General features: G+C 39.0%; 1 protein-coding gene across 1 annotated transcript in view; it reads right to left on the reverse strand.

Annotated features, from left to right (window-relative positions):
• LOC122064072 (signal peptidase complex subunit 3A-like) overlaps window positions 1-5,876 on the reverse strand; it is a 29,749-nt gene extending 23,873 nt beyond the window's left edge. The window contains exons 1-4 of the mRNA XM_042627767.1: window positions 5,667-5,876; window positions 3,329-3,376; window positions 2,674-2,736; window positions 61-114 (exon numbers count right to left, since the gene is read on the reverse strand). Coding sequence (XP_042483701.1) covers window positions 61-114; window positions 2,674-2,736; window positions 3,329-3,376; window positions 5,667-5,792 — 291 coding nt within the window. The 5' untranslated portion in view covers window positions 5,793-5,876. The remainder of the gene's footprint in view (window positions 1-60; window positions 115-2,673; window positions 2,737-3,328; window positions 3,377-5,666) is intronic.
• Window positions 5,877-27,219: the final 21,343 nt, after the last annotated feature.

The raw sequence follows: 27,219 nt of genomic DNA on the forward strand, positions 1-27,219 counted from the left end.
TTTAGGGGGGGGTGGGGGAGAGGGGGGGTCTAGGGGCAGGGAGGTGGTATGAAGGCATACCTGATTCAAAGAATTCTTTGGAGTTTCATATTCAGCTGCTACAAATACAAAGACCTGCAATATAAAATTAAGGTACGATGGAGATGATATATGTTAGCATGACGTATATGTGTATGGTGACCATTTCAGTATAGTAAACAAGGAAGATAAGAAAAATAAAAAAGACTTCTGTATCAGGATACACAGAAGGCTCTGTTGAAATTAAGCTAAAACTCCACCCAAAAAAAAAAACTGCAGTAACCTTAAAACATAGTTGTAAGATAAGTTTTGATAATCTTTATTATTTCTTTTTTTTTTCTCCCAGAATACTTATATTTGCAGTGGGGGCCCATAAATACCAAGAAAACGCCACATCGCATACATGTTTGCTATAAATTTACATTCATACCAAGTCAAGCCATTGCCAGTTGTTTGGACAAATTTCTGATAGAACTCACAACAAGAATGTCAGAAAGCTGGTTCAAAGGCTTGAAATGTAGGTTCTCCTAACAGGGAATCATAAGCTTATTCTAGTTGATGCAGCAGGAAATAAACAATGTTCTAATGACTTGCTCAGTAGAGAGGCTTTTCCATATAAACCCTGCTAGTGAGGCCAATTCTCCCCGGGCTCCAAAGAAATGGTAGGTTCAGATAGCAGCATCAACAAGAAGAAAACTGTGGATGACCCCTAGACTTTCCAACTACAGAAGCACTGAGGATATTGAGGATGAGAAAGGCACCTCAGAACTATGCTGGTTCTACTACTAGGTTGTGGTAGCTAGTAGCTGCTTTCCATGATTTTACACAAAGATAGCAAACCAAGAATGGATTAGAACTTTCATGATAAGAGGAAGCCTGATTTCTTCCCCACAAGCACAAATAGAGCTAACAAAGGGGAACTTCCTGAAAATGTTGTTAAGACTTCCAGAAAGATCATTCGCCATGAAAATAAGGTCTAGAGAAGGTCAGCAATCTCAATTTACTAGCATGTTCTGAATGTCCTCAATGCAGGAATGTTTTCAAGCTTCAACAGTGATTTTTTTTTTTTTTTTTTTTCTTCAGCAAGTCCATATTCAACTCGAGGAAGATCATGCATTGATGGAACAACATAGTTGATTTTCTTTTTCAATTATATGTCATTTTAAGAGTTATTTACAGAACTTCTGTTTGGCTTAAACAGTTAGTGTCTATCTATTAAGCTGACGTTTTATTTGTTTAGGACAGGGTGAGCACTCATAAAGGAGCCATTTTCACATGGTAAAAGGATGTATGGACTGGAGCTGAGATCTAAATATACAGATCTGGGCTTTGAAATTATTGTATTAATTTGGACATTCAAAAGAATTACGGATATCCAGGTGACAACCAGGTTGATTATTAGCTTCAGCATTGCTTTTTGGCTACTATTATTATTGCTTCAGCTACATATTCCTGTTGTTTCTTTGTTCTTTCTTCTATTCTATTCTAAGCTTCCTACTGTCAGAGGGCTCATTACCTGTGGATTCTAGAACCTTTTTCTGAACCTGTCCTGCATCAATCTGCCTACAAATTTCTAGCTTAAATGTCAAGGAAGTTTTAAAATTCACAGTATTTCTATCACACGTCACTTTTGCAAAGGGACAACAATTCTAAGGCATGTGGCTTATAGTTCAGAACATTTTTATGAATTATAATGCATAACTATTTGGACTCAAGAGAACATGAACAAGGCCCATAATCAAGAAAAGCTGAATGTTCTTGATTATATCTTGGGAATAATGGCTTTGAAGGAGTTGGAGAAAGCAATCCGAGTGGCTTCCATTGGCCGTCAATATCCCAATCAAAAGATCTGATACCAAATTCTTTGGTAGTCAGTGTGGTTGAACAATAAGACTCAGATGTCCAGATTTCTAGTTATAAACATAACAGAGGTCCAAGTTTGAAATGATGAGATAATGAATTATCACAACTACAAAGTAAAACACAAACTGGGGAGAAAAAAAAGAGAGAGCAAGCTAGTGAGACAGAATGTGTGACGGAAAAGTACCATAACACAAACTTGAGAGAGCTATCTCAAAGTTTTTAATATCATTTGAGTGAAACTCATCAAGTTGTCTGCCATCCTAAAATATTTTCAGGGAAGCCATCCCACTGATTTTCGGCACAAAATGGTCAAGCGTCCTGCTGGCAGGAGGCACGAAAGTGGAAATAGTTATGCTCAACTTCCATGGCAACTCAAACTGTATCTATTCTTTGGCAAAGATCAATGAAGTTTTTTCAGTTTTTCTTCATATGTAAATTGAAAATTATCTTCAACCAAGTCAGTATTGAGGATACAAATGAAAACGAGGCACTCGGTCTACTTAAGGCAAAAAAAATATAATCTACAAATTGTTGGCTTCGGAATTGAAGGGGCATTTTTTTTTTATGCTTATATGGTGCTGTCAGAAACACTTAATACTACTTAAAGATTAAAATATAATAACCTACAAAAAAATTTTGACTGGCTCGGGCATTTTAACATGCTTACAAGTGCCACTGAGAAAGATGATCCTCTCACAAATGGGGTGCTTCCACATCTCTTTAACATTGGGAACAGTTCCTTCACCCCAAAACCCCAGAGAGAGAAGGAGAGAGATAAAATTTGCATTATACCTGCTTGGTGTTCCATGTGAAAGTTGATCGTAAATCCATGGACATGTTCAAGGTCAATGTGACCTGTGAAAACAAGAGCAAATATAAATTTCAAATTCTGTCAATGGAAAGATGTTGAAAGTTCCAGCTATTGGATGGACAGGAGATAGGACATGGTCAGGATCAGCCACATGTTGAATGTCAGAGCCTAATTCAATTATTTAGCTTCCTACGTATTTGCTTGCATCCTTGTGTAGACATTCACCTCTTTTTTTTTTTTTTTTTTTTTTTTTTTTTTTGATAAGACCATACATTAGTGTGCACCCTCTTGCTAGGCCTTGTTTTTCCATGTGGCCAACTCCGTTTGACTGGAATTGACACGCAAGGCCTTGTCTACCAATCCACAAATTTGGGATCCACCCAAACTGCCACTTGGCTGATATTTGGGCCGTGCAGGGAGCCCTCATCGGTGGGCAGTCCAGGATCATAGCTCTAATTAAGTAGACTATACTGACTATTAATTTTTATACCACTTTGGTCAAAAGCTAAACCTTGTGAATTGGAAGGATGTACTGCCATTCAAAATATGATCATCATATACAGTGGAAAGATGTCCTAGTCATCCCTTGAATAGCTTCTATAAACCTAAGATGAAGAATGAGAAGAATTGCTTAACCTCATCATTTCCATTTAGCTGCTTCCGAAACCGATTTATTTTCAAGACCTGAAGAAACAGAAAATAATTTAAGTATGAGCCATCATTCACAATATCAATTTGTTAATGAGTCCACCAATTTTTTGCTCTATAAATAAAGAATGTAGAAATAGAAGTAATCATTAGGAAAGAATGCATAACACAAAAGACCCACTAAGGGAAAAAGAAGGAAGGGAGAAGAGAAGGCTCATCTGGGCTAGCTGGAGTTGGAGGTATTAACAATGAGGGATGCCAAACGAAAAATTTAGCACCCCCTCCGATTAAACAAACACAAATAAGAGGGGTTTAGAGTTACCTAATCTAAAGGATTGGAGCACTTGAACTGGCTACTCGTCATGGGTAGGAGAGATTGATGCAGCGAGGTTTTCTTCCTCAATTAAGGTTTCAGAAATCCTAGCTCACAATCACAGAAGATGGATATGGGAGAGAAGAGCGGAGGAGGAGAGAGAATGTCTGCCAAAATCATGGCAGACTAGACACCCTAAAATCGTTGGGTATTGTGTGGCCCGTCTCCTTCCCTTAGCTATGTATATATAAAATTTGATCTCCTAGACTCCCATGCAGAGTGTGCCAACCAACTGCAACGATAATTTTAAATAACAAATTATTGTTATCCTTAGCTATGTATATATATAACCCCTAAGTGCATTTGTGCCCAAGGGAATTCTTTGTCCTGGAGGATAGATCCAGTAAATAGCAGATGAGTTGGCCTACGGGATGTCAATAGACAATCTTTGCATCTGGGACCTTACCAGATGATGAAGTCCTTTCTTGTGGATGAGACCTTGCTCTTTGTTGTTATTGTACACTATATCTGGTACTTTTGCTCTTTTTTGGCAATAAATTCTGTTGTTTTCTATTAAGGTGGGGGGGAAGTTCACCTTCTACCAAACATTTCATACTTTTAAATCAAGCACAGATAACAGTGATAAATAAAATTATCCAAAAGAAAAAAACAGTGATAAATAAAGCAAGGGATTAATCAAATGACAAGAAGGGTTGAGAAAGCAAATATTAAATGCTACAAAATTCCACTATACAGCCAGAAACAAAGTCAATCATGTTACAGACTGTGGTAACCCCGTCCCTCATTCTCAAGATCTTAAATTGGGGAACTTCAATTGAAGAAGGGTTTATCAAAATACCAAAAAGGTCAGAGAGTAAATATGAAATAACATCGAATTTTGATGTGCATCCTGGAACAATGTCAATCATGTTACACCCTGTAGTAATACTGTACCACAGCCACAAAATCCTAATAGAAGGAACTCTGTCACCACAAGATGCCAACCTTCACATGAATTTAAAGCCTTCCTAACCATGTTCATTGATTCCCCTGACCATCTCACTACATGAAATCTGGGTTTGATAATCAGATATTGCCCGAATCAAAAGATCCAGTTACTCTATTCACTCTCATAGATACGATAGTGATTGTGATATGATCAGATTTACTCCTGGGAAGAGCATTTTGCCGATCTCAACTAAAATGTTCTCTCCACTACATCATAAACAAGAATCTGTACCATCTCCATGCCACTAGAGAATCTCTCATGTTCGATCTGGAGATTCCATCTGATAAAGGATGGTCTCTCACATTAAATAACCAATAAGGCTATTGAAAACTTGCACTAATCCCATTTTTTCTTTTTCATGAGATCCTTATGACATTGAAATCAGCATGCAGCATGCTCCAAGGTACTTCCCAATAAACTTGGATGTTTTTTAAAATTTATTCTAAAACAAGTTTAAATATATATATATATATATATATATATTCTGCAACAAAATTTTAAGTTGATTATTTCCATTAATAAGTTAAATTAATAATATGTAATTTCCCAAATTATTCCGATAGACCTTCATGTCAAGTTGGAAAAATGGGAAAAAAGATACACTTTTTACATTTCTGAGTCCAAAAAGTAGGTGTTCCAATTAAAGAACATAACGATGTACATCAGAGTCTACGGGAATTTCTCCACGGTGACTCCACTCCAGAGGAAGTTTAGATATTCTTTAAGAATATAACGAAGCACATATCATAATTTATCCCCCCCCCCTCTTCCATGCACAGCCCTAATCAGCATTATATAAGAACTACAGGCCCGAGAATTCCATTTCGCTCATGGATTCCAACAAATAAAATCAGAATGTGAACAATGTATATTAAGATCAAGCAATGAAACCAGAAAAAATACACAATTAGAATCAAAATCCAGTAAAGAATCTCAAAGATCATACAACTAGAAACAAAGATAAATGAGAAAAGGAAAACGCCAATGAGGCGTTTCAGATTCACCTCAGCATGGGCATGCACGGAGGGGGAGTTGAAGATATCAGTGAGGGAAGCCAGAGAACATGACAGAACCAGTAAGAAACCAGACAATGTGATGAGAGTGCTAAAACGATGCCCGAAAGAATGCATTCTGTTTATCCCTTTCAGAGTATAGACTTCAAGAGTTCTATTCCCTATTTAATCGTTTCTCCCAGACGTCCAGTAGTAACCCCGATGTGATGTTTTGTTTTGTTTTTTCTGTTTTTTTTAGGCACGCCCACCCCCTCCCCCCAACACCCCACACACAAAGGGGGTGAAATGACGCCCTAACCCTACGAAATACAAAAACCCTATCCCTTTGTTGATACCCATGTGTGCCCTCTCATGTTCATGGTTCAAAATCTCGCCGTTGATTATTTTGGGGGGTTTCTTTTTTTTTTAGGGCCCGTTTGATAACGTTTCTATCGTTTCTATTTCAAGAAACGGCAGAAACATAAACTTTCGTTTTTAGAAACAGAAACGGAATTGAAGGTGTTTGATAAGTCATGTTTTTAGAAGTCGATAGTAACCAGTGAAAGAATGGCCACAAGTCGTTTCCAGAAACGGTGAAACAAGTTGAACTTGTTTCGCCTGGGTCGTTTCTTGAACCATAAATAAGTAAAAATTTCTATTTCTATTTCTAAAAGTAAGTGAAACGAAACAGTTTTATCAAACGCTTTTTACTCCGTTTCTGCTGTTTCTGAAAACAGAAACGACAGACACGCGTTTCTTGAAACGTTATCAAACGGGCCCGTAGTCTACGAAATGCTATTTGTACAATATCTTGGTTGATATTTCGGTTTCTCGAGCGAAATGACACCACCTTAGACTTATAAATAGCCCATTTCGTTTGGGGGAGTCAAAATTTTAACCCCAACTCGTATGTTTTGGTGAAATTTCGGCTCCTCCTTGCATTTCAATACAAATTCACTCTATTGCCCTCTAATTAGCCACATCATCACATCCATTGCCTTGAAGATCTACACATTTCAAGCTTTGAAAAGGTAAATTACTTTCCCTAAACTTTTTTTTTTTTTTTTTAACAGTAACATAAATACATGTTGGATGATGTTAGATTTTTTATATGTTAGACACTAGAGGCCAATCTACGATTTCACGGAGCCAAATATTTTTTTTTTTCATAAATATATTTTTTTTCTGGTTTATAAATGCATTTTCCATCAACATAAATTATTTTTTTTTATGGTAAATATAACTTTGATAGATCTCAATTATATATATGTTACTCACCATTGTTGTTCTACGACTCTATAGGACCAAAATTTGTTTACAGCCAGTAAATATTTATTTTAATTTTTTAAAAATATGAAAAATAGATTAATAATTAAAAAAAATAGAAATAGGGAAAAATATTCTGTCTTGATTTTAAAAATAAAAGAAAAATAAGAGATTAATATTAAAGTATTTTGAAGCACACATGATGCTTGTTATGCTATACCATATTTTATTTTTTTGTATCATACCATTAAAATATTTTTTTAAATAAAACAATTTTTTGTAAGAAAAAAATATAAGTAGCTATCATATACTTGAAGTTAATAATGATATTATTTTCTTTATGCATCAGCATTAGGGTGATATAAAATGGCTAACAAAGGAGGAGACAAGGAAAGCGGGAGAAGAGGGAGAGGAGGTGGGAGATGTGATAGGAGTCGTGATAGTAGAGAGACTGCATGGAAACACGGAGTGCCTATTGATGGCAACAAGAGGAAAACAGGGTGCAACTACTGTCATAAGAAGTTTATGGGTGGTGGGGCCACAAGACTTAAGCAACATTTGGTTGGAAACTACTCAAATGTGGCTATATGCACTAAAGTGCTTGATCATATTGTTAAGGCCAAAGCTGAAGACATAAAGGGAGGGAATAAGAGGAAAGCGACGAAGGATAAGGCGATGATAGAATTTGAGGAGGCACTATATGCTCCCATGCATCGTTATGATGATGATAGTGATGATGACAGTGATGACCCTATTTATGTGCCTGATGACATACAAACTGAGGAAGAGGGTAGAAATCGGTGGCAAGGGCAAGCGTTGAGCCAACAAAATCTTCGTGAGGAGGAGGAACGACGTAGACAGAGTAGAGGAGGAGTTGGTCCATCTAGAGTCGGAGATAGTGGATCTTCACAGCCTCCTTTGCTAATTAGGAGAACACAGAGTACAAGAGCAGCCCCACCTCCACCTCCACCTTTAGTGATACCACCTCGTGTGAACCCCATTCTACAATAGGATCCCCACACATACAGGAAAAAGGGCAGCAAGCAAAGTAAGATAAAGGGGATGTGGACTAACATGAAGGCTTCTATTGGGGAGGCTGTGTCTAAGTGGATGTTATTTCATAGCATCCCAGCAAACGCCACTACAGGTCCCTATTACCAGCCGATGTTGATGCTGGTATGAAATTCAAATTTCAGAATGTTACTTATACAAGTGTTAAGTGTTTTGAATAAAAATAATCAGCTACACTTGTTGTACCTTGTAATGCAGCTGAATGGTGGGTGTTGTATGTGTGACACCCAAGAATACTACAAGTACCAGACCCGCCTGGGAGATTAGGGATGTGTCCCTACTAAGAATACAGCAAGTACCAAGGAGTTTGGGAGATCGGTGAGGGTGTGCAAACTTTAGTCCCACATCGCCTAAGGAAAGATGGGCTAGTTAATAACCTCTAGCCTCCTTAATATGGTACAACACATTTTAAAGACTTGAGGCCATGGGTCAAAAAGGATAATATTGTGCAAAATTAATGGGGACAGGGGCATTACAGTATGGGGGTTCGACACCGAAAGTACGAAAGATCACCATCAAAGTACTCTAACAGACATGCTTTGCATCTGGTTATGAGAGAAATTAGAGTATATTTTCACTCATTCACTCCGGAAGGCAGAATCTTAGGTTCATCACGTCTCGCTGACTTGGTGTATATGCACTACAACAAGAGACTGAGGATATAGCACATACGCATGGGTATGGAGAATGATAGGGGCCAGATTGAGCTTGTTGATATTTTTCAGATTGACTTAGATGAAGAGGATCCTCTAGTAGACTGGGTAAGGGATAGAGGCGAGTCATTGATGGATCAGCCTGGAGGTAGGTCAGACCCATATGTAGTGTAAGAGATGGTAGTCAATGTTGATGATTACATGGCTACAGAGGGAAGGATACATTCACAAACCCCCTGACTATTCGAGCCTGCACCTGGTAAGGATGATTTAGATAAAGATGATGATTAGTCCACTTCCTTGGGTGGTCGTACCCACACTTAGACATAGACACAAACACAACATCGAGCACTAGGTAGTGATGAGAGCGGTGATGGTGATGGGGGTGGTAATAGATTTGAAGGAGTTCGAGAGCAGTATAAACAAGTCGAGCTAGAGTAAGAGCCAGTGCAATTCAATGGGAAGAATCAATTTGAGTATGCCACACAAGATGTTGATCACGTTGCACGTCAATCAGGTGGAAGGAGAAGTTTAAGCTACACTAAAGGACCTCATCACTGATTTGGTGGAGACATGCAGCTAGATTGTATGGGCATCGATAGTCTATCTACTTCTATTAGCGGAATGAGTTTGAGTGGAGGGGATAGTCATCCTCACAGTGAGAGTAGAGGGAGTGGGTAATGGCATGCCCCATCATTTACTAGAGAGAGCACTTGGTCAGAGTATTATAGACCTTATAGTCAATTCATTGGGAAAGGGCATACATCTGGTTCATCATTCCTAGTACTGACACACCCAGACCCAATCACATGGTGGCAGCTTTGTGGATAGTTTATTCTCATACCCAACCCAGCCGTACATGTTGTCAGAAGCATTGGTTAACAATACTTTAATAGCAGGTTCTTCTTCTTTATACTTTGGTGTTGACATGGTGACACATACCCTCGGAGAGGTTACCTTCAGTATGTAGATGACTCAATTTTTTTGGCAGTTGTGGAGGACTACGTTTGGTTCTTCTCTCAGAATATGATGTGGTATGTTACACCTGTGCCCTAACCCAGTCTAATTTGAACTGTTGTGATAGGTCTCAGACCAAAGGTGGAAAGTACCACTGGATTTTGGCTCACGTCTGCCCATTGTAGAAGGGGGAGAGATGACCTCACGTGCTCATGTATTGCTTGCCAATCCAACTGGAGGGGATTCAGACCTTTCGATCCCAAATGGTAAGTGACCCCATACCCGAATCTTGGTATGCACCAAAACTATTAGAAGACCATAAACACAACCTAGGGTAACTACCTGTGTGAGACCAACTAGTGGACAACAAGCAGCGAAGATAGTTGTTGTCTTGACCATCGGAAATATGCCACAGGAAATAGCTTGGTCAGTTTTCGCTGGCCATTTAGGTTGCTGGTTGGGTTTTGATGCTCGTGGGTTCCACCACCCGCATCGTGAACAACCCTGGATGATTCCAATTACTCCCCCACACCTTCATTACAACACGTACACCCTACGGACCAAAGGAGTTGGGTTCATGTGCCCCTAATCATGCAATAACCTACTTTAACTGGATAGGATCCAACCAAATGGACCCTAGTGAGAGACTTACTATATAAATGAGAAGTTAGTTTCATTTCCCATTTTCTCAATTGCCCAAAACATGGAAGAGGGAAAGAATGAAATAACCTAGAGGGGGGGTGGATAGGTTATACTAGTGGAATTTAACTATTTTCGATGTATATGTCACAAGTGTGACTGCAAGTTAAAACAATGCAGAATAAATAAAACAAGTACAATCACACAACACAAGATTTATAGTGGTTCGACTCAATCCGAGTCTAGTCCACTCCCTACAAGAATCCTCTTGTAAGGTATTCCACTAGATCTCCCTTTCAGTACGGTAGGTAGGGAAGAAAACATTTACAATCTTTTTCACAGATAAGAGTATCCTTACAAATCCCCTTTACAGGCAGAGAGGCGCCTTTTTAATCTCTTTTGGAGGTAGAGAGACACCTTCCTCTTTTTAGGATAAGAGAATCCTTACAATCCTAAGTACAGTCTAGAATTGAAAAATAGAAATAAATAGGAAATAGGAAATAGGAAATAGTGAAATAGGAGGAATAATTCAAGTGTGATGCAAATGATGTGAATGAGAGATGAATGATGGCTTTGACTTGCACAGGAGAGAGTGGAGGACTTTGATTGAGACTTGAGCCTTTTGTTGGGATTGGTGTAATCGAACAACTCAAGTGGAATATAATAATCTTAATAACTCTTGAATGCTTGCAATAATGCTCTTGAAGCTCTTTCTTAATTCATTTTTAATTAAGAATAGCTTGGGTATTTATAGGTGAACTTAGTGAAGCATTTTAGGTAAGAAATTAGGCTCTAACGGTCGTATTCTGGGACCACCGATCGACCGCCATCAGTAGCCGGTCGACCAAAAAGAGCCGTTAAGGTCAAAAACTAGCCATTGGAGTTTTTCTAGGGAGGCACCAATCGATCGAAACTTTCTGTCGGTCGATCGGCTATGATCTTGGACATGTCCGATCGACCAGGGCTTCCAGCCGGTCGACCGCTAACATGACAGACTGTTTTTGATAGAATGCTATCATACTGGTCAGTGGTTAGTGTTTTGACCATAACCTTTTGGTCCAACCTTGGATTGACTTGAAATTAGTTGCGTTAGAATTGTGACTCAATTTTCTACAACTTCTATGAAGGTTTCATCTCTTGATATTGAATTTAAGATTGCCCAAAATATCCTTGAGTCAGGTTAATCTGTTTTCACAGAGTTTTACTAGAGCATATTGCACTCTACCACCTAAGGTCATTCTAGTATGATGCATGAGGTGCGTGCATATGCAATGTGTGTACAAATTACAAAATATTCTCTATCCTATGGTCTTCATCTTCGGTCTTGAATGTCTTTATAAACTTGGGTCTTGATATCTTAAAGCTTCAAGGTCATGTTTGCATGAGTTCAATCCTTGATGTCTTGATTCGACCTTCTAAGTGTTTCTTCAAACTAATTACACTTTCTTCAAGCTAATCACATTTTATCAAACCAAGTTAAAGATGTATGTTTGTTTGTTAACACCAAAACATAACAAGGAGTGTGGACATGTTTTCGAACAATCTCCCCCTTTTTGGTGATGACAAACAAACACAGGTAATATAACCAAATATAAGAAATGATAGTAACATTGTGTAAAGGTCAATAAGATAATTTAATTCAGTGTCAGAAAATAAACAAGGATAGATAATGTCATTTTTAGAAAGAGTAAACAATTAAAGATAGATACTGTCATTTCCAGAAAGAGTATCATTTCCAGAAAGAGTAATAGATGTTCAAAAAGAGTAAACAATTAAAGATAGATACTGTCATTTCCAGAAAGAGTATCATTTCTAGAAAGAGTAATAGATGTTCAGAAAGAGTAAACAGTTAAAGATAGATACTGTCATTTCCAGAAATAGTAATAGATGTTCTCCTCCTTTTGTCAACAGAAAAAAGGGAATCAAAACGACATAAGAAATTAAAATACTCTCCCTGAGTATGTGCCAACTTCGTATCGCAGAGTATTTTAAAAAAAATAACATAAATGACTGAAACAAACACGAAGTTCTAAAAAAAAAATAACTCCTACTCCTCTGCATCCTCATCCTCCGTGTCCTCCTCTTCGTCTTCTTCTCCGTCATCTTCGTCTTTCTCGTCATTGCATAGGAGCTTGAGAATCTCATTCTGCTTTCTTTCCATCTTCGCCAAGTGGGCAAGGATGATGTTCCCAACCTTCTGAAGATCAGCAACGGTCACATAGGTTGACGTATCATCACTTCCTGGTTGCTGTGGCTGGCTGGGTCCAGCAGCAGCCATTTTGGAGTTAGTGGGCTGCTTGGGAAGAAGATGCATCTTGCGAATAGTGGAAAGATTTATCTCTTGAGGAAACGGTTCAAATGATTCACCAGAAAAATCCACATGAAAGTGGTCCAGGATTTGGCAAATCATCCTTCCATAGGGAAGATTTCCCTTTTGAAGTTTATCACTATGGATAATCATGGTTTTGAGTATAATGTAAGGAAGGTTGATGCTCACAGTCTTGCAAACACAGTAGGTGAGATAAGCATGAAATGGGGAGACTTCATCTCTATGACCACTCTTTGGGAGGATGTTGTAGGAGATGATGAGATTTACAATCCTCCCTATATCGGTGAGTTCCTTAGCCTTAATTTTGTGAGTATTAGTATATTCCTTCATGATGCTAGAGTACACACAGCCAACATCCATGAATTGTTCAATGTAGGTCTTGGGTTGGTAGTATTTTAGGTCCCTTGCCACAGAAATTTCTAGGATTTCTCCTAATATCATGATGTCTATATCTATAGGAACTCCCTTAACATAGGAATGGACTAGAAGGTTGTCACCTTCACCAGAGAAGTAAGGTTACAAAAGAACATTTTGACAAGGTGAGGATAACAGTGGGAATCAAGTTTGAGAATGTTGCCCCATCCCAAAGCATCAAACATGTCTTTGATGTCATACCTGGACAAAGAGTCGGAATTGATGGTCTTACCTTACTCTATGTTTCGAGAGATGTAGAGATCCTATGATTCTTGAGCAATGGAGAAGGAGAACCATATATCTTTGTCAGAGGCCTTCCTTTTTCCCTTCCGAGCTACCGTTTTCTTGCCTCTGTGTGGGCGGTGAGAGTCCACGATGATTGGAGGCGTAAGAGGGGAAGAGATGCAAGGGTTTTGGGAGACGGATAGGAAAGGATCTTGAGAGATCTAGGTTAGAGAGAAGTTCTAAGCTAGGGTTTTGGGAGAGGAAGAGTTGAAATGGGGTTTTAGGCCAAACTGGGTTTTAAAAATGGACAAAATGGTTCTAAAAAATCGATTTTAAAAGAGTTTGAAATCAAATTTTTGGCGGCGCCGATCAATCGGTATATTGTGGCAGTCGATCGGTAATCCTTTCGGTTAGAGGCGATCAATTGGAAGTTTTAGGCGATCGATCGGTAATCTATTCGGTCAGTGCCGGTCGATCGGTATATTGGGGCGATCGACCGAAAGAATCCAAAATTGCCTAAGAACCTAGAAAATTGTGGATGTGGAAAGGGTTTTTCAAGTCTAAGCTTTTAGAAAAGAATATTCAAGAAGGAATGTTTATTCATTCAGCCAAACGGGTTGCAAATGCCAAGCTCCTTCCTTAGGAAGCTAAAACTCTCTTCACCAAGTGGTTTAGTGAATATATCTGCAAGTTGTTTCTCAGTTTCAATTTATTCTAGAGAGACATCGCCATTTTGAATGGTGTCTCGTAGAAAGTGGTGTCGAATATCAATGTGCTTTTCCCTTGAGTGTAAAATGGGATTTTTACTCAAGTTTATGGCACTGGTGTTATCGCACATGATTGGGCAAGATTCGAAACTCACTCCAAGGTCTTGGAGAGTTTGCTTCATCCAAAGGATTTAAGCGCAACATCTACCAGCTGCAACATATTCAGCATTGGTGGTAGATAAAGCAACGGAGTTTTGTTTCTTGCTAAACCAAGATACAAGGCAAGAGCCAAGAAAGTGACAAGTACCACTGGTACTTTTTCTGTCGATATGGCAACCTGCGAAGTTAGCATCTAAAAAGCTGACCAAGTCAAGGGGTTGGTTTTTGGGGTACCATAACCCAACATCACATGTGCTTTTCAGATATTTAAAAATTCTTTTTACAACTGTGAGGTGAGATTTCTTAGGATCAGCTTGAAACCGAGCACATGCACATACACTGTACATGATGTCAGGTCTACTTGCTGTCAGATATAGAAGGCTCCCAATCATGCCTCTATATCTAGTTACATCCTCAGAAGTGCCATCCTTATCCTTGGTTAGTTTCAAGGATGAGCTCATCAGAGTGTCTGAAGATTTTTGAATATTAATGTCAAATTTCTTTAGCAGCTCCTTGGTGTACTTGCTTTGGTTTATGAAAATTCCATTATCAGTTTGTTTTATTTGAAGTCCAAGGAAGAAATTTAACTCTCCCATCATACTCATTTCAAATTCATTGCTCATCTTGTTACTGAAATCAGTACACATTCTCTCGTTGGTTGAGCCAAAGATGATATCATCTACATAAATTTGAACAATGAGTATGTCATTCTTCAAGTTCTTCACGAATAGGGTAGTGTCAATCCTCCCCCTTGAGAAGCCACTTTCTATCAAGAAAGTACTTAATCTCTCATACCAAGCTCTAGGGGCTTGTTTGAGGCCATACATGGCTTTCTCAAGTTTATAGACATGGTTTGGAAACTTAGGGTCTTCAAAACCAGGAGGTTAAGCTACATATACCTCTTCTTGAATGTATCCATTCAAGAAGGCACTTTTGATATCCATTTGATATAGTTTAAAGTCCTTATGGTATGCAAAAGCTAGTAGCATTCTAATGGACTCTAATCTTGCTACTGGTGCATAGGTTTCATCATAGTCTATTTCCTCTTGCTGATTATACCCTTTGGCAACTAGTCTTGCTTTGTTTCTCACTATGTTCCCATCTTTATCCAGTTTATTACGAAAGACCCACTTAGCACCAATGATGGTGTGGTGGTCAGGTCTTGGGACAAGTTCCCATACCTTGCTTCTTTCAAACTGGTGAAGCTCCTCTTGCATAGCTATAATCCAAACACTGTCTTTTAGTGCTTCTTCTATGTTCTTGGGTTCGATCCTTGAGATAAATGCAGTGTGATTGCATACCTCTCGGGTTTTAGATCTAGTATGGATTTCTCCATCTAGATCCCCTATGATATTTTCTAAGGGATGATTCCTATGCAGAATGACTTCCTTAGGTAGTGTTTTTAATTTTTCTATGTTAACATCATTTGTATCATCAAGAAAAATATCATTAGCTTTGTTCTTAAGTTCATCAATTATGATATCATCATCATCAATAGGAGATTTGTTTAAGTCATTAGGTAAAGATTCATCAAATCGTACATTCATAGATTCTTCAACCATTAATGACTTTTTATTAAAAACTCTATATGCCCTACTGTTGAGTGAGTATCCTAAGAATATTCCTTCATCAGATTTTACATCAAATTTTCCAGGATAATTTTTGGTGTTTAAGATGAAACATTTACACCCAAAAACTCTAAAGTAGTCTACTTTTGGTATTTTACCAAAGTACAACTCATAAGGGGTTTAGAAAGTAAAGGTCTGAGAATTATCCTATTTAGTACATAACAACCTATATTTATAGCTTCAGCCCAAAAGTACTTAGGCAAAGAATACTCATTAAGCATAGTCCTTGCTATCTCTTGTAATGACATGTTTTTCCTTTCAACTATCCCATTAGATTGAGGCGTTCTAGGAGCGGAGAAGTTATGGTCAATACCATGCTTGTTGCAATATAAGTCAAATTGACTTATATTGTCAAATTCTCCTCTATGGTCACTCCTCACAGAGGTTACAGTATATCCTTTATGTTTTCGCAATCTATTACATAGATTTGCAAATTCATCAAATGCATCATTTTTATTTTTTAGAAAAACAATCCAAGTGTATCTAGAGTAGTCATCAATGATTACAAAGGTATAATTTTTACCACTCATACTAGATATATTGATAGGTCCAAATAAGTTTAAATGAAGTAGTTCCAATAGTCTAGAGGAAGAGACAATATTCTTCGACTTGTGGGAGACCTTGGTTTGTTTGCCTTTTTGACAAGCATCACAAAAATTGTCTATTTCATACATGATTTTAGGGAGGTTCCTCACAAGATCCTTGGATGCAATGGTTTGAATCAACTTGACATTTACATGTCCAAGTCTTCTATGCCATAATGAAGACTCACTATGATTAGAAACCAAGCATGCATTCAAGGAACTTGCTTCGTCAAGCAGACAAACATAGATATTGTTTTTCATAGACCCTTTTAGTATTAGATTATCATTTGCATCTTTAATACAACAATGGGAGACATTGAATTCAACTTTGTATCCAATGCTACATAACTGACTAACACTTAGGAGATTATAATTCAAATTTTTTACAAAGTAAACGTTTGAGATTGAAATACCTCCAAGTCTTATTTTTTCAATGCTAGTAATTTTTCCTTTGCTGTCATCTCCAAAGGAGACCTATCCTCCATCGTAGTCCTGTAAGCTTGAGAATAGGTTCTTGTTGGATGTCATGTGTTTGAAGCATCCACTGTCGATGACCCATTCCGATTCCACCTTATTTTTCAAGCAAACCTATAACAGAAATTTAATCGTACATTGGTCCCCATAATCTCATGGGTCCATCATTGTTAGTGTCAAATTTTCTGACTGGAACCCAAATGGTTTTGTACTTTTCAGGTCTTTGGTTCTGCCTTTGGGATGACTTTGGGTTTCTTTGGGTCCTCTGATGTTCATAAGATCCATTTGATATTTGAGGAGTATAGTATCTTTGAAATCTATAGAGTCCTTGGTTTTGATATTTCCCTTGTGGTCTATAAGTCTCTCGAGGATAGTTCTTATACCCTTGGTATTGTCTTTGGGGCCTCTCAGTAGAGTATTCTCTTTGAGGTTGGGATTTTCTATACCTAGGCATAGGCCTAGAGTTTTCTTGAGACTTATATTGCCTTCTTAGGGGCGTGTAGTAGTAGGTATAGCTAACTCTTGGTCTCTCAGTTTGAGAATTGAGTTTTTTCTTTTTCTTGGAGTGACACTGGTTTATGGAGTGTCCTGGTTTTTTACAGAAACTACATTTAATGTAAGAGGTGGATGGATGGTTTCTTTGATCACCCCTTCTTGGATTCTCATTTCTAGATGGATTTTGTCCATTGTAACCCAGTCCTTCTCTTTCATTTAGACATTTCCTTTGAGATTCAAGAAGATTGTCAAGGTTCTTTTGCCCCTGGGTAAAGGTGCAGAGGGTGGAGTTCAACTTGAAGTTTTCTTCCTCCAATTCACTTACCTTTGAGGTTAGTGCCTCCACTCTCTTATTTAGTGTGTCAACCTCTTTCTCAAGTTTATTTTTATCAGACTCTAATTTGATATTTCCTTCATACAAGGCCTGCTTTTTGAAGCTCCTCATTAGAGTCCCTTATTAAAAGTTCAGGTCGAGTTTGACATACCTCTTATTCTTCATCTCCGATGGCCATCAAGGCAAGGTTGGTGACTTCTTCTCCAAATTCACTTTTCTCCTCTTCATCACTTGAGTCCCATGTGGCTGCATAAACCTTCTTCTTTGATTTATTTGGGCATTCGGTTCTGAAGTGTCCAGGCTTTCTACACTCAAAACAGACTATATCTTTAGAAGAGATTTCCTTGGGTTTAATTTTTTATTTACCTTTTTCCCCATAAGATTTGTCTCCATAGGATTTGTTCTTGTGTTAAAGTCTTCCTTTCTTTTTGAGGAACTTTTTGAATTTCCTCGTGATGAGTGAAATTTATTTTTTCATGTCGAATTCTTCATCTTCTTCATCATTGCTTACTTCTTCGATAGTTTGAGTTGACTTTAAAGCTATGGTTCTCCTTTTGTTCTCAGGATTTGGTTTGTCGGCGTTTAGCTCTACTTCATGAGTTTGTAGAGATCCAAGCAAGTAGTCTAAGGAGATTTTAGTCAAGTCTTTGGCTTCTTCTATTGCTATTTTTTTGGGTCTCCAAGCTGCAGGTAAGGCTCTTAAGATTTTCCTGACTTTTTCAGCGTTAGTATAAGTCTTGCCTAAACCTTTGAGACTGTTCACAATATCAGTAAATCTTATAAACATAGAAGTTATTGACTCATTTTCTTTTATAAAGAAGGATTCGTAATCAGAAACGAGTTGGTCTACCTTTCTTTCTTTTACCTCTGCTGTACCTTCATGTGTGACAAGAAGCATATCCTAAATCTCTTTAGCTGTGTCACATGCTATGACTCGGTTGAACTCTTGTTCATTGAGGGCATATTGAAGGAACGTGATAGTATGAAAGTTGTACTGGACGAGAGTGATGTCTTCAACTGTCCATTCCCCTTCATCCTTCGGTACTGTCTTTCCATCAACTATTTTGGTGATGGTGTATGGTCCATTCTCTATGGCTCTCCATACAAGAATGTTGTGACCACGACAAAGTTATTGAATTTGCACTTCCAGAAGGAAAAGTTCTCTCCATTAAAGTAAGGGGGTCTCGAAACATTCATGCCTTCTGGTGGTCCTTGGAATGTGGCCATGGTCTTTGACTCACTTTTAATACGATATAGTCTTAAATAAATTGAGCTCCCCCTCTGATACCAATTGAAATAACTTAGAGGGGGGTGAATAGGTTATACTAGTGGAATTTAACTCTTTTCGATGTATAGGTCATAAGTGTGACTGCAAGTTAAAACAATGCGGAATAAATAAAACAAATATAATCACACAACACAAGATTTATAGTGGTTCGACTCAATCCAAGTCTAGTTTACTCCCTACAAGAATCCTCTTGTAAGGTATTCCACTAGTTCTCCCTTTCAGTACGGTAGGTAGGGAAGAAAACCTTTACAATCTTTTTCACGGATAAGAGTATCCTTACAAATCCCCTTTACAGGCAGAGAGGCGCCTTTTTAATATCTTTTGGAGGTAGAGAGACACATTCCTCTTTTTAGGATAAGAGAATCCTTACAATCCTAAGTACAGTCTAGAATTGAAAAAAAAATAGAAATAAATAAGAAATAGTGGAATAGGAGGAATACCTCAAGTGTGGTGCAAATGATGAGAATGAGAGATGAATGATGCACCTTTTGTAAAGTCCTCTCTTATGGCTTTGACTTGCACAGGAGAGAGTGGAGGACTTTGATTGATACTTGAGCCTTTTGTTGGGATTGGTGTAATCGAACAACTCAAGTGGAATATAATAATCTTAATAACTCTTGAATGCCTACAATAATGCTCTTAAAGTTCTTTCTTAATTCATATTTACCCATTCTCTATGGCTCTCTATAGAAGAATGTTATGACCACACACAAAGTTTTTGAATCTACACTTCCAGAAGGAAAAGTTTTCTCCATTAAAGTAAGGGGGTCTCGAAGCGTTCATGCCTTCTGGTGGTCCTTGGAATGTGGCTATGGTCTTTGACTCACTTTTAAGACGATATAGTCTTAAATAAATTGAGCTCCCCCTCTGATACTAATTGAAATAACCTATAGGGGGTGAATAGGTTATACTAGTGGAATTTAACTCTTTTCGATGTATAGGTCACAAGTGTGACTGCAAGTTAAAACAATACGGAATAAATAAAACAAATACAATCACACAACACAAGATTTATAGTGGTTCGACTCAATCCGAGTCTAGTCCACTCCCTACAAGAATCCTCTTGTAAGGTATTCCACTAGTTCTCCCTTTCAGTACTGTAGGTAGGGAAGAAAACCTTTACAATCTTTTTCATGGATAAGAGTATCCTTATAAATCCCCTTTACAGGCAGAGATGCGCCTTTTTAATCTCTTTTGGAGGTAGAGAGACACCTTCCTCTTTTTAGGATAAGAGAATCCTTACAATCCTAAGTACAGTCTAGAATTGAAAAAAAAAATAGAAATAAATAAGAAATAGTGGAATAGGAGGAATACCTCAAGTGTGGTGCAAATGATGAGAATGAGAGATGAATAATGCATCTTTTGTAAAGTCCTCTCTTATGGATTTGACTTGCACAGAAAAGAGTGGAGGACTTTGATTGAGACTTAAGCCTTTTGTTGGGATTGGTGTAATCGAACAACTCAAGTGGAATATAATCATCGTAATAACTCTTGAATGCTTGCAATAATGCTCTTAAAGCTCTTTCTTAATTCATATTTATCCATTCTCTATGGCTCTCCGTACAAGAATGTTGTGACCACACACAAAGTTTTTGAATCTGCATTTCTAGAAGGAAAAGTTCTCTCCATTAAAGTAAGGGGGTCTCGAGGTGTTCATGCTTTTTGGTGGTCCTTGGAATGTGGCCATGGTCTTTGACTCACTTTTAAGACGATATAGTCTTAAATAAATTGAGCTCCCCCTCTGATACCAATCGAAATAACCTAGAGGGGGTGAATAGGTTATACTAGTGGAATTTAACTCTTTTCGATGTATAGGTCACAAGTGTAACTGCAAGTTAAAACAATGTGGAATAAATAAAACAAGTACAATCACACAACACAAGATTTATAGTGGTTCGACTCAATCCGAGTCTAGTCCACTCCCTACAAGAATCCTCTTGTAAGGTATTCCACTAGATCTCCCTTTCAGTATGGTAGGTAGGGAAGAAAACATTTATAATCTTTTTCACGGATAAGAGTATCCTTACAAATCCCCTTTACAGGAAGAGATGTGCCTTTTTAATCTCTTTTGGAGGTAGAGAGACACCTTCCTCCTTTTAGGATAAGAGAATCCTTACAATCCTAAGTACAGTCTAGAATTGAAAAAAAAAATAGAAATAAATAGGAAAATAGTAGAATAAGAGGAATACCTCAAGTGTGGTGCAAATGATGAGAATGGGAGATGAATGATGCACCTTTTGTAAAGTCCTCTCTTATGGCTTTGACTTGCACATGAGAGAGTGGAGGACTTTGATTGAGACTTGAGCATTTTGTTGGGATTGGTGTAATCGAACAACTCAAGTGGAATATAATAATCTTAATAACTCTTGAATGCTTGCAATAATGCTCTTAAAGCTCTTTCTTAATTCATATTTAATTAAGAGCGGTTTGGGTATTTATAGGTGAACTTAGTGAAGCATTTTAGGTAAGAAATTAGGCTCTAACGATCTTATTCTGGGACCATCGGTGGGTCATCATCGGTAGCCGATCGACTGGAAAGAGCTGTTGAGGTCAAAAACTAGCGTTAGAGTTTTTTCAGGGAGGCATCGATCGATCAGGACTTTCTACCGATCGACCGGCTATGGTCTTGGATATGTCCGATCAATCGGGGCTTCCTGCCGGTCGACCGCCAACATGATAGACTATTTTTGACAGAATGCTGTCATACTATCCAGTCATCAGTGTTTTGACCATAACCTTTTGATCTAACCTTGGATTGACTTGAAATCAGTTGCGTTGGAATTATGACTCAATTTCCTACAGCTTCTATGAAGGTTTCATCTCCTGATACTGAATTAAGATTACCCAAAATACCCTTGAGGCAGGTCAATCTGTTTTCACAGAGTTTTACTAGAGCATATTGCACTCTATCACCTAAGGTCATTCTAGTATGATGCATGAGGTGCGTGCGTATGCAATGTGTGTACAAATTACAGAATATTCTCTATCCTATGGTCTTCATCTTGGGTCTTGATGTCTTCATCTTCGGTCTTGAATGTCTTTATAACCTTGGGTCTTGATATCTTAAAGCTTCAAGGTCATGTTTGCATGAGTTCAATCCTTGATGTCTTGATTCGACCTTCTAAGTGTTTCTTCAAACTAATTACACTTTCTTCAAGCTAATCACATTTTATCAAACCAAGTTAAAGATGTATGTTTGTTTGTTAACACCAAAACATAGCAAGGAGTGTGGACATGTTTCCCAACAAAAGAGAGAAGAGAAAGGAGGGGGAAGAAGAAGGAAAAAGGGTTTGGGACTCACACTTGCTCCCGATAACGCGCATCCTTGCTGGAGGTAAGTGCTACCTCTCCTACCACTCTCTCTTCATTTTAAGCTAGGACAAGCCAGGTATAGATGGAATCTTGGCCCATATACTTTCTAGAGCTCACGGATTACATATTTCACCTCCCTGACACTATTGCCAAGCTCAAACCAAGTTCGATGAGCTCCGACAACAAGTTAGACCGAACGACCATCTAGGGTTTCGATCGTTCGATCAACATATCTCCCAAATGGCTTAGTGGAATTGGGATTTTAATGGCTTAAAATGATGCTAGAAACATCCCCCATAAACTCCATGGAGCAAATCTTGGTGATCGAGCCTGAGCTAAAAAGCCTCAAATCTTATTGGCAATTGCAGAAATACCCCAATGGAAACACTGGGTTTGCTTTCGCTGACTGTTTCCGCTGACATGTTTCAGCCTTAGGAGCTCTCTGTTACCCTCACCGGAAACACCTCTGATGTTTTTGGTGAGAAGTGATTATTTTTAAGTGGTGGCTTTGTGGACAGTTTATTCTCACACCTAGCCCAGCCGTACATGTTGTCAGAAGCATCGGTTAACAGTAGCTCAATGGTGGGTTCTTCTTCTTCACACTATAGTGGTGACATAGTGACACATACCCTCAGATAGGTTACCTTCAGTATGTAGATGACTCAATTTTTTTGGCAGTTGTGGAAGGATACGTTTGGTTCTTCTCTTAAAATATGACGTGTCATGTTACACTTGTGCCCTGACCCAATCTAATTTAAACTGTTGTGATAGGTCTCAGACCGAAGGTGAAAAATACCATCGGGTTTTGGCTCATGCCTGCCCATTGCAGAAGGGGGAGAGATGACCCCACGTGCTTGTGTATTGCTTGCCAATTCAACTGGAGGGGATTTAGACCTTTCGATCGCAGACAATAAGTGACCCGACACCCCACACCCTAATCCCGACATGAACCAAAACTATCGAAAGACCATGAACATAGCTTAGGGAAACTACCTGTGTGAGACCAAATATTGGACAGCAAGTGGTCAAGACAATTATTGTCTTGACCACTAGAAATATGCCAACGAAAACAGCCTGGCTCTATTTCTGCTGACCTATTTTCACTGACCATTTAGGCTATTGGTTGGGTTTTAATGCCCGTGGGTTCCACTACCCGCACCGTGAGCAACCCCGGATGATTCCATATACTCCCCCACACCTTCATTACGACATGTGCACCCTGCGGACCAAAGGAGTTGGGTTCACATGCCCCGAATCACGTAATAACCTACTTTGACTGGATAAGGTCCCTAGTAAGAGACTTACTAAATAAATGGGAAGTTAGTTTCATTTCCTATTTTCTCAATTTCCCAAAAGGTGGAAGAGGGAAAGGAGAGAAGAGAAAGGAAGAGAAAGGAGGGGGAAGAAGAAGGAAAAAGAGTTTGGGGCTTACACTTGCTCCCGACAATGCACATCCTTGTTGGAATCCTTGTCGGAGGTAAGTGCTACCTCTCCTACCATTCTCTCTCTTCATTTTGAGCTAGGGCAATCTAGGTATAGATGGAATCTTGGCCCACATACCTTCTAGAGCTCGAGGATTACATATTTCACCTCCCTGACCCTATTACCAAGCTCAAACCAAGTCCGGTGAGCTCCAACAACAAGTTAGATCGAATAACCATCTAGAGTTTTGATCATTTGATCGATGTATCTCCCAAATGGCCTGATGGAATCAATGTTTTAATGGCTTAAAATGATGCTAGGAACATCCCCCATGGAGCAAATCCTGGTGATCGGGCCTGAGCTAAAAAGCCTCAAATCTCATAGGCAACAGCGAAAACACCCCAATGGAAATAGTGGGTCTACTTCCGTTAACTATTTTCATTGACATGTTTCAACCTTAGGATCTCTCTGTTACCCTCATCGGAAACACCTCTAATGTTTTCGATGAAAAGTGAATATTTTCAGTGACAGTACTGTCAATGTGGGACCTTGTCTGTGCCCTTTAGGGGTAACCCCTATGGGACCCTTCCGATGTTTTTGACACATAATAATACTCGACTATGCTTGTGCCTAGGATAGAGACTCACACGTACCCCGAGGCCAATAGCGAATTGAACAACCGGTGGCCATACTTGAACCCCAATCCACACAACCATAATCAAGGTGAGGGATGCTTGACTTTTACTTTGGATTATATAATTATTATAGAACTGCTAGTATGTGTAGGATTTTCATATGATTATTTAAATTTCTTACATGATGGTGATGTTCTATAACATGTTATATTTTGATGGAAATGATATGAGATGTATGTTATGAGACGGAATCTAGTGTGGCCTAGGTGGTACCGGTACCGTGATTGCAGTATGTTTGTTGCATTCATGCATTGATTATGTCCATTAGAACTAGTTGTAGTTGTGGATTATACTTGTGGCCAATGTGTTCCTGGTATCATGTACCCCGGGACTGTATTTGAAAATGGATACGCTTTGTGGCCGATGGGAATTCCAGTGTTACGTAGTCCATAGTCAATTGCTATGCATGCTAGATAGGTATATAATCGTGGGTTACACCTTGTGGCCGATGTGCTCCTAGTATCGTGTACTGTAGGACTATACTTGGAAATGGACCCACTTCGTGGTGATACCAGTGTTACGTGGTCCATACTAACTGTATCATTATGAATAGCATATAAGATATTGTGGTTAGGTGACATTCCCCATACTACATCCCCTTGCCAATAGGGGGTAATGTGTTGGATAACCCAATGGTGGTATATTCAATGAACCTTCCCGAAGTTCCACTCCAGCAGTATAATGTGATTGTTGTCGGAGGCGGGAACTAGTTCGACGTGGCTGATGGTGATCTTATTGTCATGACTACCAAGAGGGGGTTATCAAGGGTTTGTTGGGTTACCGATGGATGTATACCGTGACCGGTAGGCCTTTAATCACGGCTAGGATTTGTATCGTTAGGTAGTCGATGGTAGTTACGAGACTAGGGATATAGCCTAATATGTCGTTGTAGCATTTACTAGACTTAATTGTATTGTTAGGTGGTTAATAAAATAAATGAATTGCATCACGAGCATCATGGACTATATGTTTAATTTCTACAATCATGCATCATGAATTATTTATGCAACTGCTTTTGCTTGACTTTACATGAACCCCACCCCTCACTGAGCGAGTTAGAAAGCTCATCCCACGTATATGCCCCCTTTTAGATGATGATGCAGGTACCGTTGTACCTATGGAATGTGACCCATTAACCACCGGACCGAAGTATGGTGTAAGCAACTGGTGGATACCAGAAGCAAAGGAGCACGACTAGGACTGTGCTTGTGACCATTGTGTTTATGCCGCACCCTGAGGAGCACAATGCACTTTTGGTGATTTTGATATTGAATGATACTATAGGTATTCTTTGGGCTTATGTATATATAAGTCATGATTAATTGTAAATGGATAAACTTGGTTATAGATATTTACATTATCACTAGATGTTCCCCATTTTACTTATAATTCCGCTATTATACTCTGATTCTGCTGCTATTAGTTGGTTCATGTTGTGAGATTGTGAATCATTAAGGTACTGCTATCAGAGATCTTGGTACGTTCGTAAGACGGGTAAGTGTCTTACGCACACCACCGGTATTCCTATACGGGAAAAGTTGGGTCTATTGAAAGTGGGGTGTGACAGCTTGGTATCAGAGCGCGATGCTGTGCCTTAACTCATAATCTCAACCGAACCATGATTTGAGGATTAGAATTGAAAATAAAAATTTGAAAGACAATACATAATAGAAATTGCACAACTAGGATACAAGATTAGGTGTCAACGCAGTTTCATTATATAAAGAACTTGAATACATAAGCTAACACCATTTTTTATAAAATAAAATGACAAAAAACAGGAAAATCCTAACTAGTCTAAACACCTAGGGAATTATAAGCTGATAGAAATAAAGACAAGGAAATAAATTGTAACCTAACACCTAAAACATTAGACTTGAAGCAAAAATTGGCTGTGTCGAAAAGCATAAATTGTAGATCCTAAATACTACTATAGCAACATAAGCCACTATTGCTACTACTGAATATGCTCGTGAACCTGACTCTGGTTCTGAGTTTGATTTTGTACTCCTGGAGGTGGCACCGGAATGGCAAGGTGGAAGACTATTGTCTGCATCTGTGCCTCAAGGGAGGCCACCCTAGTACCCATGAGGCAGTAGTTCATGTCCATGCTCTCTAGTTGGTTATCCATTCTCCTCAGTAGATTTGTGGTGGTGTCCAGGCGGGCCATCACATCATTGAGACTATAAGGCCTCGCACCCCTAGTGCTACGAGAAGAGGAGGCAACATTGGAGCCCATAGCTTGTGCCTTGGGTGGTGGAGCACCACCAACACCTCCACCAGCACCCTCATCACCTCCACCAACACCTCCAACACCACCTCCTTGTTGATCCTCCACCTCCATTAGCTGTTCCCCCTCAGCCTCATCTGGTCTGACCTCACCCATGTCCAGTGTCATCTTCTTCAGGGAATCCTAGTTGAAGTCTATCACATTAGTTCCCAGATACTCCTCATCCTCCAAGTTCACCCCAAAGCGGAGGAGCACCTCAATTAGAATCCTCCCATAGCATATGTTTCTGACCCTACGTGTCCCTCCCTCAGACCTTGTCACCATGGTCCACATCAGTAGGTAGGGAAGGTGAACTTGCAACCCCCATATACACACAGTATGTCACATAGGCCTGCAACGTGGACACCTCATAGTAGTGGCCACTAGTAGGAAGGATATTCATCTGAATTGCCCTATAAATGACCTTCGGGGTTGCTCAACAGTTAGTAGTATGGTCCCACCCAAAACCTACCTTGGTGAGCATGTTGTTCATCTCTTGCCGGACCCCAGCATTCTGAAACTCATAGGCTGGAGTCCTGGGAGGGTAGTAGAGCAACTCTCCTGTATTAGAGACCATCAGAATATTCAACATCTGCTTCATATTGAAGGATATTTTGACCCCCTTCACGTAGGAAGTGATCGTC

Source organism: Macadamia integrifolia, unplaced genomic scaffold (assembly GCF_013358625.1).
Source record: "Macadamia integrifolia cultivar HAES 741 unplaced genomic scaffold, SCU_Mint_v3 scaffold1514, whole genome shotgun sequence".
In the NCBI taxonomy this organism is placed as follows: domain Eukaryota; kingdom Viridiplantae; phylum Streptophyta; class Magnoliopsida; order Proteales; family Proteaceae; genus Macadamia; species Macadamia integrifolia.